Here is a 20453-nt window from a genome sequence, read left to right on the forward strand (position 1 = left end):
GTTCTTCTGTTTGCATGGTCAAGATGCCCATAATTCCTCGTCCCGTTTTTCTGTGTCACTCTTTCTTCTCATCCGTGTCCTGTGTGTTACTTGATCTCAGTCCGAGCTGTGCGGTGCTTCTTGGTTGCGCACCCCCCCTCCCCTCCTGTTAACGGCTGCACCGTGACTTCAGCTCATTCTCTCTTAAAAAGGATTGCTGGAAGGGGCAGAGAATCAATATGGTAAAGCCTGAAAGACAAGGCCTGTTAATGTAATAGGAGTGGGTGAAATACCATAAGGCACAGAGAGGTCAGCTCTGGCACGCGTCCCAGCAGCAGGAGACTAGAGGAGTTTAGAGCACTGAATCACAAATAGATCAGGTGCTCAGTAGGAGAATCCATGCGGCTCTGTGGAGATGATTCTGTTGTTAGTCATAACTTCAGTATTTAATTCTTCTCAAGTATGTTGTGCTTTTGTTATCTACAGGATGCTTAGTCAGGCAGGTGATCGGGTATGTGGCTTACAGATCACCATACAAATACAACGTGACATTACCATCATTTTAAAAATAGTTTTGCCAAAATACAGTGTTTACTCTTAGTGGAAAAGGATTTTACAAGAGAAATATAGATGAAAAACAAAACCCATAATGCTGCTTTTTATTGAAAAATGAAGATGCAACATTTTTATGCCTACGTGCGAGCAATACCCATGGGCGGAGGCATTAAGTTTTCGGGTTGTCCATCCGTACATCCTTCCATACGTCTGTCCTGTTCTCATGTACACCTCAAGGGAATTTCTTCAAATTTGGCACAAACGTCCATTTAGACTCAGTCACACAAATGTCTAATAGAATTAATAATTTAAATCCAAAAGGTCAACTTCACTGTGACATCAGAACGTTATGCAAAAACACTTTTCTGTTCATTATTCAGCATCATAACTCAGGAACAGAAGGGGAGACATTTGTCACCAATTCAGATGCTGAATTGGTGACAGTAATCTTGGGTGTCCATCTTGAAACTGTGCTGATTATATAGATCTTCTGTGCAGGCAGGTTGAAAATGTGTGTGAAGCATCCATGTTTTAGAATTTGTAGCTTCTTTGCAGCGACATCCATACTTGAAACATTGCCAACTGTTATGCCGACACATGAGTCTGGAAAGACATGGATGTAAACTGTAACTGCAACTTGACTGGTTTGCGGAGGCATACAACCACATTGCTCTAATTCTAGTTTACCGTTTGTACTGGTTAATCAAAATTGTATTTTGTATCGTCGGGTCTACAAGTGAAGCCAGATGTGCCTTAAACCTGTGTTCTTTCTAATGGCCAGCAGGGGGAGACTCCACTGGTTGCAAAAATAATTGTATAGAAGTCATTGAGAAAATGACCATACTTTCACTTGATTTATTTCCTCAGTCAACATTTTCCTAACAAGTTTGAAGTCTCTATGGCTAGTTTTAAGTCTTCTTCAATACAGTGTGATGCTCATTTTGTCATTCATAGCCCCATATAGAGTAAATAGATGATAAAGCAGGGTATGCTTTAGGGCGTGGCAACCTTGTGATTGCCAAGTCACTAACACGGCAGTGTCCTCCGGTTCTCAGTCAGATCCACCTCTTGCTCCTCCACAGCTCCACCCTCTCTTCCAAATATGTTCACTTCCGGCTTCAAAATACCAAGGTGGGTGATATCACGATAGCTACACCCATTATTTTTATACAGTCAGTGAGTGAAACTCTCACTGGTCTGCACCTTGTAAGGATGAGCAATATGGACTAAAAATAAAATCTCACACCACACCCTATTTATGATTTTAATTAATTTTAACCAGACATCCAGGCACCATATTTTTGGCAATATGAAACACCACTGCATCAGTAATGGCCAGTGGGACCCCTCCTTCTCATATGGGGTACAGTAGGAATCTGCTAATGTCACCTGTTTTTTTTTGGCAAGCATTAAAGGGCTGTCGCTGTTTTGTGCAGCTCACAGTGCCACACACTTCTACCTCTCAGCTTCGTGCCTCTGTTTGAGATGCTGGAATAAATTAGTCATGCTGCTGCTTTAGTTGCCATAGACTTTGCCAAACTCTACAGCTGACGATGGTTTGCTCGAGGTTGAACACTGCACAACCCAACAACTTCCAGGACACTGTCGTTTTTGGGAACAAACTCCTCATTTTTAATAGCACATGCTGTCATGCTTTTACCTGTGACTGAAAAGAAGGGGGGCGGGGAGTTACTGTGAACCTGGGTTGCAACGGTATGAGATTTTCATGGTACGATAATCGTCCGAGAAAATATTGCAGTTTCACAATATTATAGAATTATTATTACTATCAGTCAGAATGGCCATTAAAGGAATGAAAATGGAGGGGTTATTTTTGCTTGAAAAAATGTTTTATTACTGTAACTGAAACTTGAAACAATTGTTTTAATAGAAATATGTAAACCGTCTCCATTTTGAAAATAAGTAAAATAAAGGTGAGATTTTCCATTCAGTCGCATTTTATTTTTTGATATCGTAGGTAAGCAAATGTATGTGGCATGACATCCATCAATTTACAGGTCATGGTATAACTTGAGATTGGTATACCGTTGCAACCCTACTGTCACCTATGGGATCACCCGAGTTAAAGTGATCCATAGAATCCATAAATTCAAATAATGATAAAGTAGATTTATCGCCTAGCTCTAACATCTTGCTGTGTGAGCATTCTAGAAAGTTAGAAAGTGATCAAATCTAAACAGAAAAAACACATAAATTCTATGAAGTGGGAGGCTTTCAGAAATAAAATTGTCAAATAAACATGTTTTTTACAGCTGGTCCTGTTGCAAACAAATTGCAAGTTTCCATTGAAATATGCTCCTTTGACAAGCTGACACATTTTTATTCCAAATATTCACTTTGTCATGCGCCCACTATAAAAAGGAAAAACTGGAATATGTCCTCCATAAGAAACTATAGCATCGTATTCCCCCCCCGTGTTAAAATACAGCATCTGTGTGTAAAACTCAAGGATTTTGCAATATAACAACACCCGGGTGAGACGAGGTAGATTTTATTTTTCACTGGGAACTCGCGCGACACCGCTGTGTGGAGAGGTTTGCGACTCCCCAGGTACAACCGTGCTGCAGATACTATGTCTCAATTAGGCTCCCGTCCTCATGGAGGAAATGGTGGTGACTGGTGAGTCACAACATCACATTTGACAAGAATGAGCCGTTTTGGCTGAGAGAATAACGGACGAAGTGAAGCATACAGAGGCAGAGCGCAGGAGAGAGACATCAGCCCTCTCGTCTATTTCCTTGTGTCAGCTAATATAAAACTCCCATTCATTATTGATGTGAGGGAGCCAAGAATTTCTTAGCTTTTCATTACTTCAGGGCAAAAACTAGGCTAACAGATGTCAGGGATATTTGCCTGGAGCTGATGTTGTCCAATGCAGGAAGTTTTCAAACATTTTAAAGATATTACATTACTACCAGTTTTTCTCTTAACAGGCCAAAACATTTTGGACCAGCTTATTTGAGTCAAAGCTTTTCTGTATCACCATATATGTATTTCACTGTCCTATGATCTTTCGTTTTTTACAGCCCATTTTCAGCTCGACTGGCTCAGAGAGTTGAATTTTTTTTGTTCTGCTGATTGAAATCAACAAGAAAAGAAAATAATTCCAAACACTTGACACTTTCAAAAAGACCTCTCCTCAAACATTGGTCCATTCACGGTCTCTATGGTGATGGCAGCATGTTTCCTGTGAGGGACTGATGAATTTCCTTTTGATTTTCATCTATTCATGTTCACTGCCACACCATGCTGCTATGATTGCAGCCCAATAGGACATACTGGAGCTCTAATTAGCCTTTTTATGCTGACTGCATACCATTTGTCAACATTACTAATCTCAGTAAGCAAATTTGGATGGCGTGGTCACATTTGTTTCAACCTACATTTGGTCTAGCTTAGATTTCTGTCCTTTAAATCCCGCTACACTTTACAGTTATCAGTAAAGGGGAACTCCAATGAATTTACACACCAAGGTCTGTTTAGAGGTCTTGGGGAATACTACTGCATATGTGGAAAAAAGTTGTTTAAAGCCTTTTGTGGTTCCAGAAGGAGCTGCACGAAGTCTGATAAATTGCCTCGAGTGATCTTACTCGAGTCGATGTCAGTTGGGGCTGGAGAGTAAGTTTGAAAAAGAAAATAAAAGGCGTGGAGTTGGAAGTAAGTGAGCTTTGCAGACCTCTGTTGCCTGCTCCTCATCTCTGCTTGAGGCAAGTGGTGCGAGGTTACACTGGCCATGTTAGCCACTATTAGCATAACACAAACGAATCTCTGACCAAGGTCTTGGTGGTCAAGTTGCATTGTTGGTAATGCAGGGAGCAGGTTTTGACAAGGACAAAGAATGCATGGAATAAAAAAAGGCAGCTTAGCCCATTCTGCTGCTTCAAATGCATTTTATACCCCATAAAACGTGCGTAAAGCCTGTTTTTAAAATACATAGTCTTCTTCTTCTCTGCCTTAATGGTTCATTGCTCCACTTATTTGTGCGTCACCACCGTTTTTACAGTCTATGGTCACCACCAACACTTGATCAGTGGAATAGCATAAAACTGATGGCACAATATGTCCCGACAGGTCACAAGGGGCCGGTTGTTATCTCAGCATGCACTGAGTGATTGAATGCAAATTGCAAGTGTAAAAGTACATCTCATCAAAATTCTGCAATGTATGATTACATGTTATCAATAATTTATGCAAATTACATATAGTAGCCTGTGTGTCGTATGAAAGGATTTCTCCAATTTCTCATCCTTTGTGGTAATTGATGCTGGGAAGATGGAGGTGACCTTTGACTCCGACCCCTGGCTGTATGAAAGTATTGCACTATTCAGTGTGACCTCACTGACCTGCTTTTCTCTTTTTATCAATAGCTGGACAACCTGGATGAGCAGGCTGCGCAGATCAGAAGAGAGCTTGATGGCCGTCTTCAGATGGCGGACCAGATTGCCAGGGTGAGTCAGCCTCAGCGGGGGGTGCTCTTTAATATGCTCTGTTATGTGGTTAATATGTCATTAGTAAGGTGTAACTTGTGTAAACATCACAGCGGGAGCTTACACCCACAGGTGAGATGATTGTACTCTTTCAAAGAGCAAATCTTACTATATTTCTTTCATGCTAAATTAGGTATCCATCATCAGAATAAGAAACACCTACACCCATCTTGCTTTTATGTTTTCTGCAGTTTCGGAAACGCCAACACTTACTTCATTGTTTGCTGACTCTTCTCTGTTTTGTCAACAGGGTGGAAAGTTCCCCAAATTTGTGTCTAAAGAGATGGAGGCCATGTACATCGAGGAGCTCAAGTCCTCAGTGAATCAGCTGATGGCCAATCTGGAGAGCATGCCCGTGTCCAAGGGAGGGGAGTTCAAACTCCAGAAGCTGAAACGGGGGCACAATACCTCCATCATTGACATGGGCCAGGAGGACGAGAACACGCTGTCCAAGTCTGATGTGGTTCTCTCCTTCACTTTGGAGGTACGGTGCAGTCGGAATGAGGCTAGATATGACTGTATAATCAAATGTATGTGAAAACTCACAAAGTTATGATCATTTTGACTCATATCTCAGGATGTCTAACTATAGCCAGATGGCGCAAATATTATTTCATTAGAATACCTAAACGCAATGAGAAACTACACCTGCCTTAACCAGATCTGATAAATCAGAGCTGTCGTTGACTACTTGTCTGCTCAAGACTAAGTATAGAAACACACAGCAGACCTGTTCAGGGGATTGAACAGACGCTATGTGAAGAACAGCCTCACGCACACACACACACACACACACACACATGCACACACATAAACCTTTTTACCTGCTCCTTAATGGGGAACGTGACTCATCTTGTTATCAGCTTGTCTGAGATGAGTTATCACCACAGAACAGGGAGCAATCGCACCTCATTCCTTATGATGCAGTGCTATTTCAGAATCAGGAAGTACATAATGTGCAAAGAATGAGACACTGTTTTTTCTCCTGCTTCGCACAGAGGTGGGCACACCTATATGGAATTCGGATGCTGACCTCAATTTTTACAATAGCAGCAATAAGTTATCTGTGGGAGACGGTGATTTCATAGTGCTTGGGTAAAGCCTTTATTTTTTTCCCAAGTCTGTTTACTTTCTAAGTGTTTGGCTGCAGCAGCTGCCAGAAATCCCTCAGCAACAAACTGGGAAATCTTTAGAGAATCTAGTTGGAATCAGCTGTAATACAGTCCTTTAGCATTGTTGTTCCCTGTGGATGAAAACAGGGAAATATTAGTATGGCCATGATGTTCAAAGATTATGTTTGTAGTCCTTTTTACAACACTTTTGGATAGTGGAAAAAAATGAAATGCTATTTGAATCATTTTAGAAATACAGCAGTTGATTTCTTATCAGCTATACATGCATATCTATTTTTTTTGTTTGATTTTATTTTATTAGAATTTTTCTTTGAGATAGTTTGTGGGCATTTTTATGCTTTGTGATAGTAAGTAGAGAGTTATAAAAGGGGAGACAGAGGGGGGGACATGCAGCAAAGGGCCCTAGGCTGGACTCAAACGTGGGCCGATGCTGTTAAGATCCATCCTTAATGGTACACACTCTACCCCAGTGTTACTGCCTGGCTCATGGCTGGCAACAAAACGGAAACCACACGCTGATATATCAATGGAAAAAAAAAATATTTATTTACATTGAACTAATAAACATATTAAACAACTGGTGGATTGTGTAAGTGAGAAAGGATTCAGTCATGTAGGATGTGTGTAGATGAGTGAAAATATAGTGTAGTGAGTGTTGGGTGGTGCAGCAAACCAAACAAAGAACAAAGGCTGAGGAGCATGCAGCAGGCCCAGCTGAGAGAGTGACTGACTAGAGAGGCAGTCATTCTATGCCTTGTGGGAGCCCCACCCAGATGGGCAGGTGTAACCAGACAACCTTCTTAGCTCCGTGCACCAGCCAACTTCCAGCATCTGCAAACTTAATCTTCTTTAATGCATTAAAACAGTGGTCTTTTGCAGGCATGTGAAAATTTTATTTCACTATTGTCCTTGCTTAAATAATTATCAGTCATTCTGACTGTTGATAAGATAAATTCTGTAATACTGTGAAACCATGGTATTTTCTGAGACGGTTATTGTACCTTGAAAATCTCGCACAGATGCAACCCTAGATAGGACAAACATCTTTTTTAAAGAACATCATTGTAGTGAAATCAAACAATCCTAAGAAGCCAGGCTTTTCTACTTCAAATGGCATTTATCTTTCAGTATGAAAAATGCCAGTGCTTGATTAAGATATTTTACATTTTTTTAAATTGGTGCAACCTGTTTCTGCAGAGTCTCTTTTATTGTTGGTTGCTCAGCAGTCTCATTGGGTGCTGCTGGATACGATACGATGTTCCTGATAATGTAAATTCACCACAATCAACTAATGGTGTATGTGCTTTTTTTTTTCTTTTAATCTCAATCCACAATAAAATTGGATATCGTCTCATCCCCAGTCTTTCGACAGACTTCCATTTACATAAAAAATAATGTAATGTTTTCAACCATAGGGGCCTACTGAGTGATTAAAGATACAGAGACATCTGTGGATCTAGTGGATGCTTTCATTCAAAGTGGATGTATTATCCTGACAGCACATATTTCTGCCTTTGGTTGTCCCACTAGGAATTTACTGCTGTAATATAGGAGTTACCTCTGGCACTGTTAGTACTACGTTGTATTCACTGAGCGATTAAAGACTACATATACGATTATGCCCATGAGCAGTTTCAGTGATAGAAAGTTGTACTTTACAGGAAGGATGGCTGTAATTTTTATGGGCTGTTCTAGGAGAAAATCTGCTAATATGAAAGCACCAGCTTCAAGTGTGAATGGTGATCGTGGCTGGGATAGTATTTCTGAAATATCTATCAAACTCGAAGGATTTTCCGCCTTCACATCTGCTGTTGACTTTTTGTTCTATGACCTGTTTCGAGAGATGAATCACTCGTCGTCTGTCTGCAACCTTCACTGAGGTGTCTGTGCTTCTCAGGTGGTGATCATGGAAGTGCAGGGGCTGAAGTCTCTGGCTCCGAACAGGATTGTCTACTGCACCATGGAGGTGGAGGGAGGCGAGAAACTCCAGACCGACCAAGCAGAAGCATCCAAGCCAACGTAAGGGCCTGAGCATGCATGTGCACACATTCATGCACACTTGTGTTATAACAAGCTTGAACAGGGCAATAGCTGCGACCATGTATGTTCAATTGGCATGAACAGTCAATCAGCTGTCCTTTAGGTCATGACCAATCTTTCCACCAAATCTTGGGCAAGTCTGTGAATCTGTTTGGAAATGATATGCCTTTTTTTTGCGATAGATCATGTTATGAACACATACACACACCCTCACACACATGCACTTGATCTCCATGCCAAGTTTCAGCCTCCTAGGGCAAAACTGTTGTCTGGGTCCAGACCTCTAAATCCAACCACTCCACTGAGTTCCAGTTTGAGTTGACTGATTCGTCTAGGATCAAGACATAAAACAGCAGTTTTGGGTTGAAATAAAAATAGATCAACCAATCAGCACCACAGAAGGAATTCATGCCGTTGTCAAGCTGTTGTCAAGCAGTGCGCCAGAGCCAATGAGGCTTGATAATAACAATAGTGATTGCTATAGGCAAGACACTGCTATGGAGGCTGTTCTAAATCAACATGTCTTTTCAGTATCACCCGACATCGTAGTTTGTTTTAGTCTTTGGCTATGCATTTGTGTGTACTCAAAATGACGTTGGATTCAGGCAGATACGTTGCTCTCTAGTGATTGGGTACGGAAAATCAAACCCTCTTCCCAGACATAAACAGTTAGAACATTCGCAATGTCACATTGACAATAGAAAAGGAGTGTATCAAGCTGACGATTTGGTCTGATATCAGGCCACAAAAACTAAGGTCACCAAACATTGGGGAAATTTTTGTGGACCGACTAACGGATGGAGTGAGCTATAGAGCTGCTCTTTGCAGCTAAAATATCAAAATCAAATACAAAAGCTGTCTAATGCTGATTGTACAGCACTGCTGTTTCATATAGATAAGACAAAAACTGTTTTGAGTATTGCGATTAAAACTATATCCATGTAGAGTCAAACTGAATCCCATGAGGAAAAATGTGAAAAGCCCCGCAGTTTATCCATGTCATCGTTCGATTGCAATAATATCTATTTATGTTTGTGTTGGCAGCCATGATTAAACACATAAGCCAGTTCTGAATCAAATTAATTATGTCAGAATTAAAAAATGCCTTTACTTCTGTCGTTCTGACTTCGCTCTGTTAATTTTATAAATGGAACCTTTAAAACATGAAAAGGTCACTTCAGCGTAGCATCCAGTATCAGGTGCATTCATTCAAATCTGATAGTGAAAGTAAACTGTTTGGCAGTCACAGTAATTCAAAAAGTAGTCTGTAGAAGGTCACATTTGCTGTGTCTTTATTATTTTGTAGGCAGGCAAAATTGACCTTGTATGTATCAGAATATATTTTCACATATATTTTCTTTTTAATTATTTCATTCATCCAAAGGGAAAATGTCCTTTCAAAAATTTGAATTCAATAATTGAATGCTCTTCATTTTAAACTCACACTGTTGAGACTCTGCCCCGCTCCTTTATTGATCTTTGCTGCCTCCAGTGAATCGCTCAGATATCCTGAGTGAAATCCACTTGCTCGAAAATAGAGCAGGCCGACATTGCCAAACTGCATCTCAGTGGGTTTTTCAGTTGTAGAAAGACATTTCCAGTGCTCTCCATTGTGTTCTCTGATGCGTCATTCAATCTCGGAAGCACTTTGCATGTGAGACACTGTATTTAAAAATAAATGGGACTGTGCAGCTGAGCAAAACTTCACTTTACTTCTTTATTTCTTTGAAATGTATCAATTATCTGGTCCAGAGCAGCATAGTCTGCTCCTGCAGTCGACATACACCTTTACCAGAGCCTGCATTTAGCGGAGTATAAGTTTAATGAAAATGTAGTGTTGTTCTGTGAACCCCCCCCAAAACCTGTGGGAAAACTGAAACCTTTACTGTCTCTGTTTTGCTAGAGCTGCTTGAGTCATTTATGATTCACAGCTGAACCCAAAAACCTATTTGACTGTGTGATTTCTGACTCAGCCGACCACGTTGTGAAAATTCATTGTGTAATCCCATAGTATGTCAAGTATGAAATGAAATGGCATGTTTGTAAATTTCCTTCCTTCCCTCGGGGCTTGGTGGTTTGCACGTATCCTAAAATAATACTTTAAAACAGTGTTTGCAAGGTTTGAAAAGCACTTGGATTTTGACTAAAGTGCTTAAAACTGTTATTGCATTACTTTCATAAAAAAATACTATATGACCCAATCCTCTGCTTTTTAGATGAAGGTATAAAATATGTCAGAGAATGCCTAACTGCTTTTACCTCTCTTACAAGACAACTCTATTTGAGCCTCGCTTGCCATTCTGCATGTGTGATCTTTTTTTGATGTTTGCCCTCTGATGTTACAGTAGGAGTTTAGCAGACGCTTACTGGCCGGGAGGTTGCTGTCATTTCAGTGAGCGCTGGCTTGAAAATGAAAGATACAAATCATGGTTGAAATGATGACTAAATTCTTGAGCTGCCATCTGTAAAGCCTGCAAAATTTGCAGCCTTTCACCATGGTAGAGTCTGTGCTATTGAGCCACACAAAATGTAAGCTGTAGCAGGGGCGGATTTAGTCATTTTGGGACCCAAGGCAAAGACAGGCATGGGGCCCTCCAGATCCTTTTATTCATCCCTGTTTTCAATCCTTATTGTACAAAGACACTTAAAAAGGTGTTTTTAAGTGTCTTTGTAAAAGCTATAATAAAATAAAGGCTTTTAATGAAGTAATCAAGCTACCCTTTTTCTTTCCCTGCTCCATGCAAGAGTGCCTGAAGTTTGTTTTTTCGTCCTTGGTAAGATTTTGAGCCCTCTTCTTCAAGAGCACCTGCATTTTTCTTTGAGTTTTTGGACAATATGGCTCCTTGAGCACACCACTACCTCTTTTCTCAAGTAAAAATTCTAACCATAAGTGTATGAGGAGTTTTATGGGGCCCTCAGAAACTTGGGGCCCCAGGCAACCACCTAGTTTTGCCTAATGGTAAGTCCCCCCTGAGCTGTAGTAAGGAGTTGACTAGTTAGCTAGTCTGCAATTCTCAAAGTAAACTTCCAGTCTGTTGCTGCTATGTGACTATGGCGTGGGGAAAGATCACTTCCTGTACAGTTTGTAGCAGTGCAGGGAGCTGCTCAAAAAGCAGCAGCGGTCATTATAAGCCCAGGCATGGCAGATTTTAAAGTGCTCTACTCATACTTTTTTTAAGCTAGTGAAAAGGCAGTGGTGTCATGTGAAGTTAAGGCTGAATGATTTAAGGCTGAATGATTCAAGGCTGAATGATTCAAGGCTGATCAAGGCAAATTTTCTCCAATATCTTGCCTTGGAATCACCAGAGAGGGTTTCAGAATAATTGAATGCAATGTTGTCCTTAATATTCTTCAATCAAAATGTATGTCAAGGTTGTGAAATTAACCAGAAAGAATAAAAAACGGAAGCTCATTCAAGATTTGGCACTGTACACATTCCTTTTCCCCCAACATCTTGGGATGTCACACTAATTCCAGTATAAGGGTCTTTAGCCGTCAAGTTTGCAGGCTAATAAATTATATGTGGTGATACAGTATGATAGGACAAGTATTGCATGTCAGTTGTGGCATGTTAATTCATGGTGAATGCAATGTAACAGCTAACATTACCCTTAAGTGACATAACTAACAATGTTAACGGTAATGCTAGTCCCTTCTAGCAACTGAAAATGTAGCACATAGACATAGCTCGCCAGCTAGTAGCTCACTAAGGTGCCAACGCTTAACTGATGTAGAAATGTAACCTACAGACTCAGCTTTATTTTCCTATGAAAGTGCCAAAAAAAACTTTACAGGCATCATAAAAGTAAACTTAATGGCAGAATGGTTGTATCGGGTTGTAAGAGATCCTTGGTCTTCAACAGGGGGTCTGAGACCGGTTGGGGGTCCTCAGAGTTACCGCCAAAATATTGTTTGGTAATTTAACTGAGGTTTAATTAATTTATTTTTAAAATTTTAAAATACACATAAAAAACAATATTGAGGGTTAGGCTGTTACCAATTAATCCTTGTGTAATCATGTTAGCTAGCTAATGCTAAATCACTGTGCGGCACCTGTCGATAACGGCGAGGAAACTATTTAATTAACAGTTATGTACTATTGAAACATAGTGGCCAAGCTGTATCATTATTTCAAGTGTACGCACGTTCTTGTGAGCCACAATGGATCGTTTTGTGTCATTTCGAGTGAGAGACTTGAAATGCCGTCCACCTCAGAAACAAACATGATGTATAAATATTAGGGCTGTCAGTTGATTCAAATATTTAGTCTCAATTAATCGCATGACTGTCCATAGTTAACTCGTCATTAATCGCAAATTAATCACACATTTTTTATCTGTTCTAAAAGTATCTTAAAGGGATGTTATTCAAGTTTTTAATACTCTTATCAACATGGGAGTGGACAAATATGCTTGCTTCTTGCAAATGTATGTTAATTATTATTGCAACAATCCAATATACATTTTTCTTTCAGCAAAGGGGTCCTTGGCCTGAATAATACTAAAGGCTCCTGTACTAGTTTGTACAGGTATACCTAATAAAGTGGCCACTGAGTATGAGTGTACTGTATATAAATATGTAAATTACCTCAGCTGTAAGGTGCTGGAAAATGCACCTTGAGAATACTTGAAAGGAAACGATGTAGGAACCCTGAAAACTTCATGTTATTCTAGATCAGATTCACAACGATGACGGTGCCCTGGTGAAGGCAAATATATCTTCTGATAATTATACCTACCTTTTTTGTCCATGTAATTAACCAGTATTGCACACAGCACAAGATACAGGGGAAAATGTCTATGAAACATTCATGCAAATACGAGCTATTTTAAGCCCCACATGTCTTCTTCTGATCTCCCTAATTCAAGAGCCATTTTATGAAGAGAGTATGAGAGAGATGGAGGGACATGAATGAGAGAGGGGATTAGAGGAGAACAAGGCGAGGGTAATGTGTGTGCGTGTGTGTTTCTGTGGGTATGTACACACAGAAGAAACACACAAAAGCGCATATGAAATACATGCATATATGTACATACTACTGCAGGTTATTTGCATACAGTAATTACTTACGTTGCTCAGACTGACACTCAACTTACTATTGTGATTTCACTCTTAAGTGATACTTGATATTATTAATGTTGCAACAACAATTATTATCTTGTTATTGTCTGTTGTAATTCTGCTGTTTATTTTTTCATTTGCCCTACTAGAGTACACACATAGTTTCTTATATTTAAGAGCTGTTGGAGCACAGCACTGTCACATCCATTAATAAACCTTAGATTGATCCACAAGGTCACCTTCCTGCCAGCACAATGCTTCCGTCTGCAATCAACACAGCTCACCACCACCAGCTCCACGCTGTCACTCAGCAGCTTCTCTGCTCTGCGCATGTTGGAGCTGCGGCGCCTTTGTGTACATTAAGTTGCATTTAATTATGAATGTTAGAAATGGTTACAAGGAAAATGGCTTTCCAAGGCTGGAAATTGACACCATGTCCTCCATACATTGCTACAGAGAGAGAGAATTCAGGCATTTATATCATGTTGCTATGGCTGCGCAGGACTGCATAACATGTTGGCAGCCCGGGCTGGCAGTGAGAAGCAACATATACAAGCCCAGTTATGTTGTGTAACATGATTACTGGAAACTGCATTTTCCCTGCGTTTTTGTTTCGTTTAATCCATTTGGGCGTGTGGAGGTGAAGCTGGTGATTAGGTTTAGAACATATTATTAGTTTGCTCCTAAAGGATGGGTGCCCATTTTTTGAGTCTTTCTTTTTACAATCTTCACATGCCTATATGAACATTAAAAGCACTTTTGGCCGCTTTAATCATTCCTCCTGTCCATACTGGCCACAAAGTGATCCTTCCTCAATGGAATTTCAATGGAAAGTTGGGGGACAAAATCAGCCTTGTTTCTATGTAAAAATTAAAGTTCAACCAACGCTGTGAGGCTTTAGTAGTCTGAGTTAGACTTATCAGGTGGGTATTTTCCAAAATTCTTCTTTTTAGAATCTAAGTTTCTTTTAGTTACGAGGGTTAGGTGATGTCCACTGAATTGATGCATATTGGGGTTAATACTTTAATCGATCCAAACCCAACCTGACCCGCAAACTGCCAACTTTATGCATGATAGTAGCACAATTATAAGGAGCGAGGCAAGGGTTGAGGTCACTGGTGTGTGGTATTAAGTGTGTTGGTTGAGAGAAGGGAGGGAAGAAGAGGGAGGGACTGGGAGGGAGAGACAGAGATGAAGAGAGACACCATGTTTCTGTAAGTTATTAAAAACTTCTTTGGAATTTGACCTACCTGCCTGAACCCATGGTATTTATATACCAATTAATGTGGGAACAAAAAACAAACCAACAGCAGTGAGACTAGCAAATGTGAGCCAATCAATGACGGTGGCAAATCCTCACGATGGCGGCGCCAAACTTTGTTGCTAACAATTGTGTTACTTTGCCCATCTTTCAGCCTACAGTTCTTCTTGGACCAATGGTAGATAAATCAGAATTCAGGGTCCCTATGATCATGGGAAAACTTGGAAAAGTCATGGAATGTCACAATCACGTTTTCCAGGTCTGGAAAAGTCATAGAATTCGTTGAAGTTTTGAAAAAGTCATGGAATTTTGTGGTGTATCATGAAATTGTTGCAGTAATATTTCATGAATAACCTTCAACATAATTTAAAATAACATAATATAACATAGAATATTTCCTGTAGCTGTTGACATAACGTAGCTCCAATGTGTGTCGATATGTGGTGTTTTGTTTACCGTCAGGTACAATTCTTCATTTTCTCCCCGCCATCCATCTTTTCCTTTGCCTATGCCAGGTAGCTGAAATTATGTTTGAATAGAGTTTGGATGGTGGCACGGTGGTAGCATTGTTAGCACTGTCACTTCACAGCAAGAGGGTTGCTGGTTCGAACCCAGGGTGGGGGGTTTGAACTCTAGGGTGGGAGAGCCCTTTTGTGCAGAGTTTTCATGTTCTCCCGGTGTCAGCGTGGGTTTTCTCCTTGTACTCCAGCTTCCTCCCACAGTCAAAAGACATGCAGGTTAATAGGTGACTCTAAATTGGCCGTAGGTGTGAATGTAAGTGTGAATGGTTGTCTGTCTCTATGTGTCAGCCCTGTGATAGTCTGGCGACCTGTCCAGGGTGTACCCCGCCTCTTGCTGTGTCAAATGGGATAGGCTCCAGCCCCCCCTGCAACCCCTAACGACCCCTTACAGGAAATTTGGGTTATGGAAAATGAATGAATAGAGTTTGAACCTGCTATGTTTGAAAAATGCAGGGCAAGTGGGACAAGAAAAAAATGTTATGTGTCCTTGAAAAGTCATGGAAACATTTTGAAATTTTGTCCATGTAAACATGTGGGAACCCTGAGAGCTGTTACTTTTGAAGCACATAATGAATGCCATTAACGCCATGGCAAAACCGCGCCCCGGTCGATGACTGACTCACCCTAGTATCCCTCCAGTACGGCTCAGCAAGGAAACAAAGAAGCAATTTTGCACTGAAAGACTGTAATAAGATATGACTAACTCAGACTGCTGAAGCCTCATATTAGCTTCAGCTGACCTTTGGAAGTAATTTTTTCACCGAACAGTACTGTGGATTTTGTCCCCCATCACTTACATTGAAATGGCTTTGACATGAGCATGAAAGCTAAAGCAGATTTGGAAAAATGTGAACATATCCTGTACGCTTTGACTCATAACTACAGTCTTACAGCCACATTTTGAACCTGTGTGGAGTTTTAGTCTCTGCATGTTTCTTCCCTGAGTATAAAGACATGCAGGTCAGGTGGACTGGAGACTCATAACTGCCTCTCAGAGTAAATACAAAAAAATCATCTTGTTTTTGAGACACGCCTGTGATAAGGGGTTAAATAAATACAATACACTTGACAGCAGAAGTTAATTTTAGCCAGTCTGTGGCGTCGTTCTCTGGTACAGACCCACCAAATAATGCTGGCTGATAAGACGAGTGTTTTGTTATATAACAATGTTGCCAAGCGCAGCTTTAAAGATGTCTGGTACATAAATAGAAGGAACGCATTTAGAACAAGTGACAGCGAGACAGAAGAATAAAGTGCGTGTGTTTGTTATCTTCTGTGGTTTTATCCTAACTTTGACATACTGTAGATCTCTGTGACTCTGCAGCATTTCTTCCTTTATAAAAGACTTCCAGTCAGTCCCCCATCGTCTTTCTTCTGTGATAAAAATACATACCGTGGCGTGCAAGTGTGTATCTATAAACAATGTAATGGCTCCCCTCTGTTGTATACTGCAATCCTTGTCGTCCCAAAAACTGCTGCTATTTCAAGTCTGTGTTAAAGTGAAGACGCAAACAATCTCAAAAGAGAGATTTAATTTCTTCTTTAATTTCTTTGATTGCTGCATAATGTTCTTTGTCTGTTTGATGATGTTTACTGACTTTCTTCAATTGTGTTTTCAGTCGGAAAATGTTGAGTTAAGGAGGTAAACTCCTCCAGATTTTAACTTTAATTGACAAGTGAAAGAGACTCAGTGATTGCTGAAGATGAGGTCATTGCGTGAGATCACCGTGCTGTCACGCTGTCATGGAAGCTAACCTCTGGAGTGTCTTTTGTTGTGTCTTTCAGCTGGGGGACCCAAGGGGACTTCACCACCACACACCCTCTGCCTGCTGTCAAGGTGAAACTGTTTACAGAGAGCACAGGAGTGCTGGCACTGGAGGACAAAGAACTGGGCAGGGTAACACGTCGATTTGTTTTACCAACACAGAAATGCTCTGACTTCAACACAGCCATGAGAATATTGTCACAATGACCCACATGTCGCATAGATGAACATCAAACTAACAAATTACAACCTATTTAGCTAAATAAACAGAAATACACATATCGATCAGCCACGACATTAAAACCACTGACAGGTGGAGTTAATGAAATTGATCGTGTTGTTACAATGTAGTGTTCTGATGAGAAACCGTGGGTCCTGGCATTTATGTGGATCACATGCACCCCCACCTAAACATCGTCACAGACCAAGTACCCCTTCTCAGGGCAATGTGCCATTCCACACCGCAAAAACTGCTCAGGAATGACCTGAGGAACGTGACTAGGAGCTCAAGGTCACTTGGCCTTGGAATTCCCCAGATCGCAATCCAGTCAAGCATCTGTGGGTTGTGCCGGTACCAACAGGTCAGAGCCAAGTCGGATCCACTGTTGGGATCTGACCTGTTGAGGCATGGACAGAGGACCTCTGGGCATGCCCTCTGGTGTGTCTGGCACCAGGGTGTTGGCAATGGAAACTCTGAGTCCTGTAGGTCGCGAGGAGAGTCCCATGGATGCTTGATTTGGAAAACTGGATGCCAGATTGACACCTTGAGCTCTTTGTCACGTCCCTCGGGCCTTTCCTGAGCAGTTTTTTTTGGTGTGGCATGGAACATTGTCCTGCTGGGGGGACCACTGCTAGCGGTGAGTGCCATTGCCATGAGGGGGTGTACTTGGTCTGCAACACTACATTGTAACAAGATGATCAATGTTATTCACTTCACCTGTCAGAGGTTGTAATGTTGTGGCTGATGGGGGCAACATTCAAAGGCTGTTTTTGCATATTTAAATTAGTGGGTTTGGGCTCAGTAGAAGTTGTTTGTAACTGTGCAACATTCTGATTTTAATAAATTCAGCTGAGTCTTCAGTGTACCGCCACTTGAATGTGATTCAGACATAACCTTTTGATTATTTGCAAGTTGAACATGAGGTTGTCAAAACGAGAACATCTTTTTCACATCCGAAACACAGCTCCACTGCTGCAGAATTTTGACTTTTATTTGAGGATTTTTGCAAGTCCTGGAAGAGGGAGAACATTTTGTGTGTACTTGTGCATCCAGCAAACACTCGTCATCTTGATACTTACGACGTAAGTATTGTGTTTGAATTATGGCAGTGAATTATGCTGCAGTACTTTTCTTGTAAGATAGAAGTAGGCTGACAAAAATTTTCCCCATTTTTAACATCAGATTTATGATCTTTGAACATTATTTAACTCCTCTGACTTAGATGTAGAGAGAGAGAGCAGAAACATTTATCACCTCTCAGCCCTGCACTTTCCTGAGGTGTAAATGTGTAAAGTTACTGTGATAGATGGTTAAGCAAGGTGGTGTAGCTGGTTTGCGTTTGGGCAGCGGCGCTTCAGACGTCCCTGTAGTGGCAGTGACCTTGGCTGTGACAAGGCTCTTTGATCTCCCACTGCAGCAGAGTTGGCAGGAAGGCAGGCTTCCTCAAAGCTCTTTAACTCAGCAAAGAGAGATTAGGCCTCCTCTTCGGGGAGGCAGAGCAAAGCGCTGTTCTGTTTCTCTACCCTGACTCACTTTATTCTTTCACTTTCAAAAAATATGAAACGCAAACACACATAATCACCAGCCTTTGCAAAAACACTGATTGGTGTTGCTGGAACGTTGCACAGGATGAGATCAAAGATTCACCTCCTGGATACAAACGCCCATGATCATGGAGTCTTACTTTTTGCTGTCTTTTTTATGTTTGAGTGCAGGTTGTCCTCCACCCAACTCCTAACAGCCCCAAGCAGTCAGAGCTCCATAAGATGACCGTGACCAAGGCGTGCCCCGACCAAGATCTGAGGATCAAACTGGCCATACGTATGGACAAACCACAGAACATGAAACACTGCGGGTAAGAGACGCTCTGCCAAGTAAGCTGTGTAGTGACGTTCCTGTGTGCCTTTCATTTTCCATGTTTTTCTTATAGAACTCCAGCCCTCTCAGCTCCTTGGCCTCATTTCTAGTCACGTACCATGGAAAAATACTGTGAAGTGCACTACTCCCCCTGGTGGATGCCAGCATGTACTTTAGATTTGTGTGCTGGAAAACTCAATATATTGAAGACAGCATTATTCACACTTCCTTGATATAATCATTATGCTCTTTGTTTAAAGGCTCAACTTTTCTCGTTACCATCAAATATAATATAAATTATAAATATAAACAAATATAATCAGTGTGTTTTCGTCATGACGTGGACTTCTGTCTCCCTGTGTGTGGACAATGACAGGTATCTGTGGGCTTTTGGGAAGAATGTTTGGAAGCGCTGGAAGAAGCGTTTCTTTGTCCTTGTGCAGGTTGGTTATTATAAAAATAAAACTGTGTTCAGTTTGAGGTCATTTCTGTTGAGATTTTTTCACCATTAAGTAAGTTTAAAAGACTCCTTTTGACCTGCTGAGCCACAATATTGAATGCATAAAAATAATATTTGCACGTACTGCCTATGTTGGTATTGTTTATATTACACTGTGGGCGATATGGTCTTTTATAGTGATACATGTAATTGTATATCACAGTAATGGTATGTATCACGATATACGTAGTAATAGTCCTATAAATTTAATGAAGAAATGGTTTACAATTACCATACAGTTTCATCACAACTGATTGTTATCTCCTTTTATGTAGAACTTCCATACAAACAAAAAAACATTGTTGCCTCACGAGACCACACTTGAGTTAAAAACAAAAGACTCAAAATAGTAAAACTGATATTCTTGCAAAATGGAAGCTTCACGATTTCTGAGAACAATAATTAAATCTAACAAGGTTTCTGTATTTACAACGTCACTCTCCTCCTCTATGTCTACCCACACCACGTTACCTTGCAAGGCAGCTGGATTCGCTAGATCATTTGTAAATCCAGCCTTGATTTGCTACATAGCCTGCTCCGAATAGCTCCCACGGCAGAAGCTGTATTGCCCAATCTCTATGAGCGGACATATATCTACCGTTGCACAGGATACACCTTCATAAACCTGTTATACTGATATGCAGGAAACACGGAATTTATAAAAATGTGTTTACTCTTCATTGTGTCATTAAAACAATTGACAATTACTCTAAATTTCATTACTCAAGGGCAGAACAGCATTGAATAACTCCGCTTTTTGTGTGGCTGGCTCAAGTGATCTCTAATTGTTTGTGTTGCAGGTGAGTCAGTACACGTTCGCCATGTGCAGCTACAGAGAGAAAAAGTCAGAACCGCAGGAGCTTCTCCAGCTGGACGGGTATACTGTGGACTACAGTGACCCTCAGCCAGGTGAGACAGCACACCTATACATGGTGTAACTATATGTACAAACACACTGTAAAACATGCACTACTAAGGGTGTAAATCTGTAGTTTCTTCACAATACAATATTACATAGATTCTTTAGACAACAATACAGTATTTACTTTATCAC

General features: G+C 40.7%; 1 protein-coding gene across 11 annotated transcripts in view; it reads left to right on the forward strand.

Annotated features, from left to right (window-relative positions):
• The window catches only part of LOC117256774 (calcium-dependent secretion activator 1), a 101046-nt gene that overhangs the window by 38688 nt on the left and 41905 nt on the right, over window positions 1-20453 (forward strand). For all 11 annotated transcript variants that reach the window (XM_078168959.1, XM_078168925.1, XM_078168951.1 and 8 more), the window contains exons 4-10: window positions 4923-5003; window positions 5293-5526; window positions 8073-8194; window positions 16844-16955; window positions 18759-18898; window positions 19277-19343; window positions 20200-20308. In XM_078168959.1, the coding sequence (XP_078025085.1) occupies window positions 4923-5003; window positions 5293-5526; window positions 8073-8194; window positions 16844-16955; window positions 18759-18898; window positions 19277-19343; window positions 20200-20308 (865 nt within the window). The remainder of the gene's footprint in view (window positions 1-4922; window positions 5004-5292; window positions 5527-8072; window positions 8195-16843; window positions 16956-18758; window positions 18899-19276; window positions 19344-20199; window positions 20309-20453) is intronic.

The sequence above is a fragment of the Epinephelus lanceolatus genome, chromosome 1 (genome assembly GCF_041903045.1).
Source record: "Epinephelus lanceolatus isolate andai-2023 chromosome 1, ASM4190304v1, whole genome shotgun sequence".
NCBI classification, from domain to species: domain Eukaryota; kingdom Metazoa; phylum Chordata; class Actinopteri; order Perciformes; family Serranidae; genus Epinephelus; species Epinephelus lanceolatus.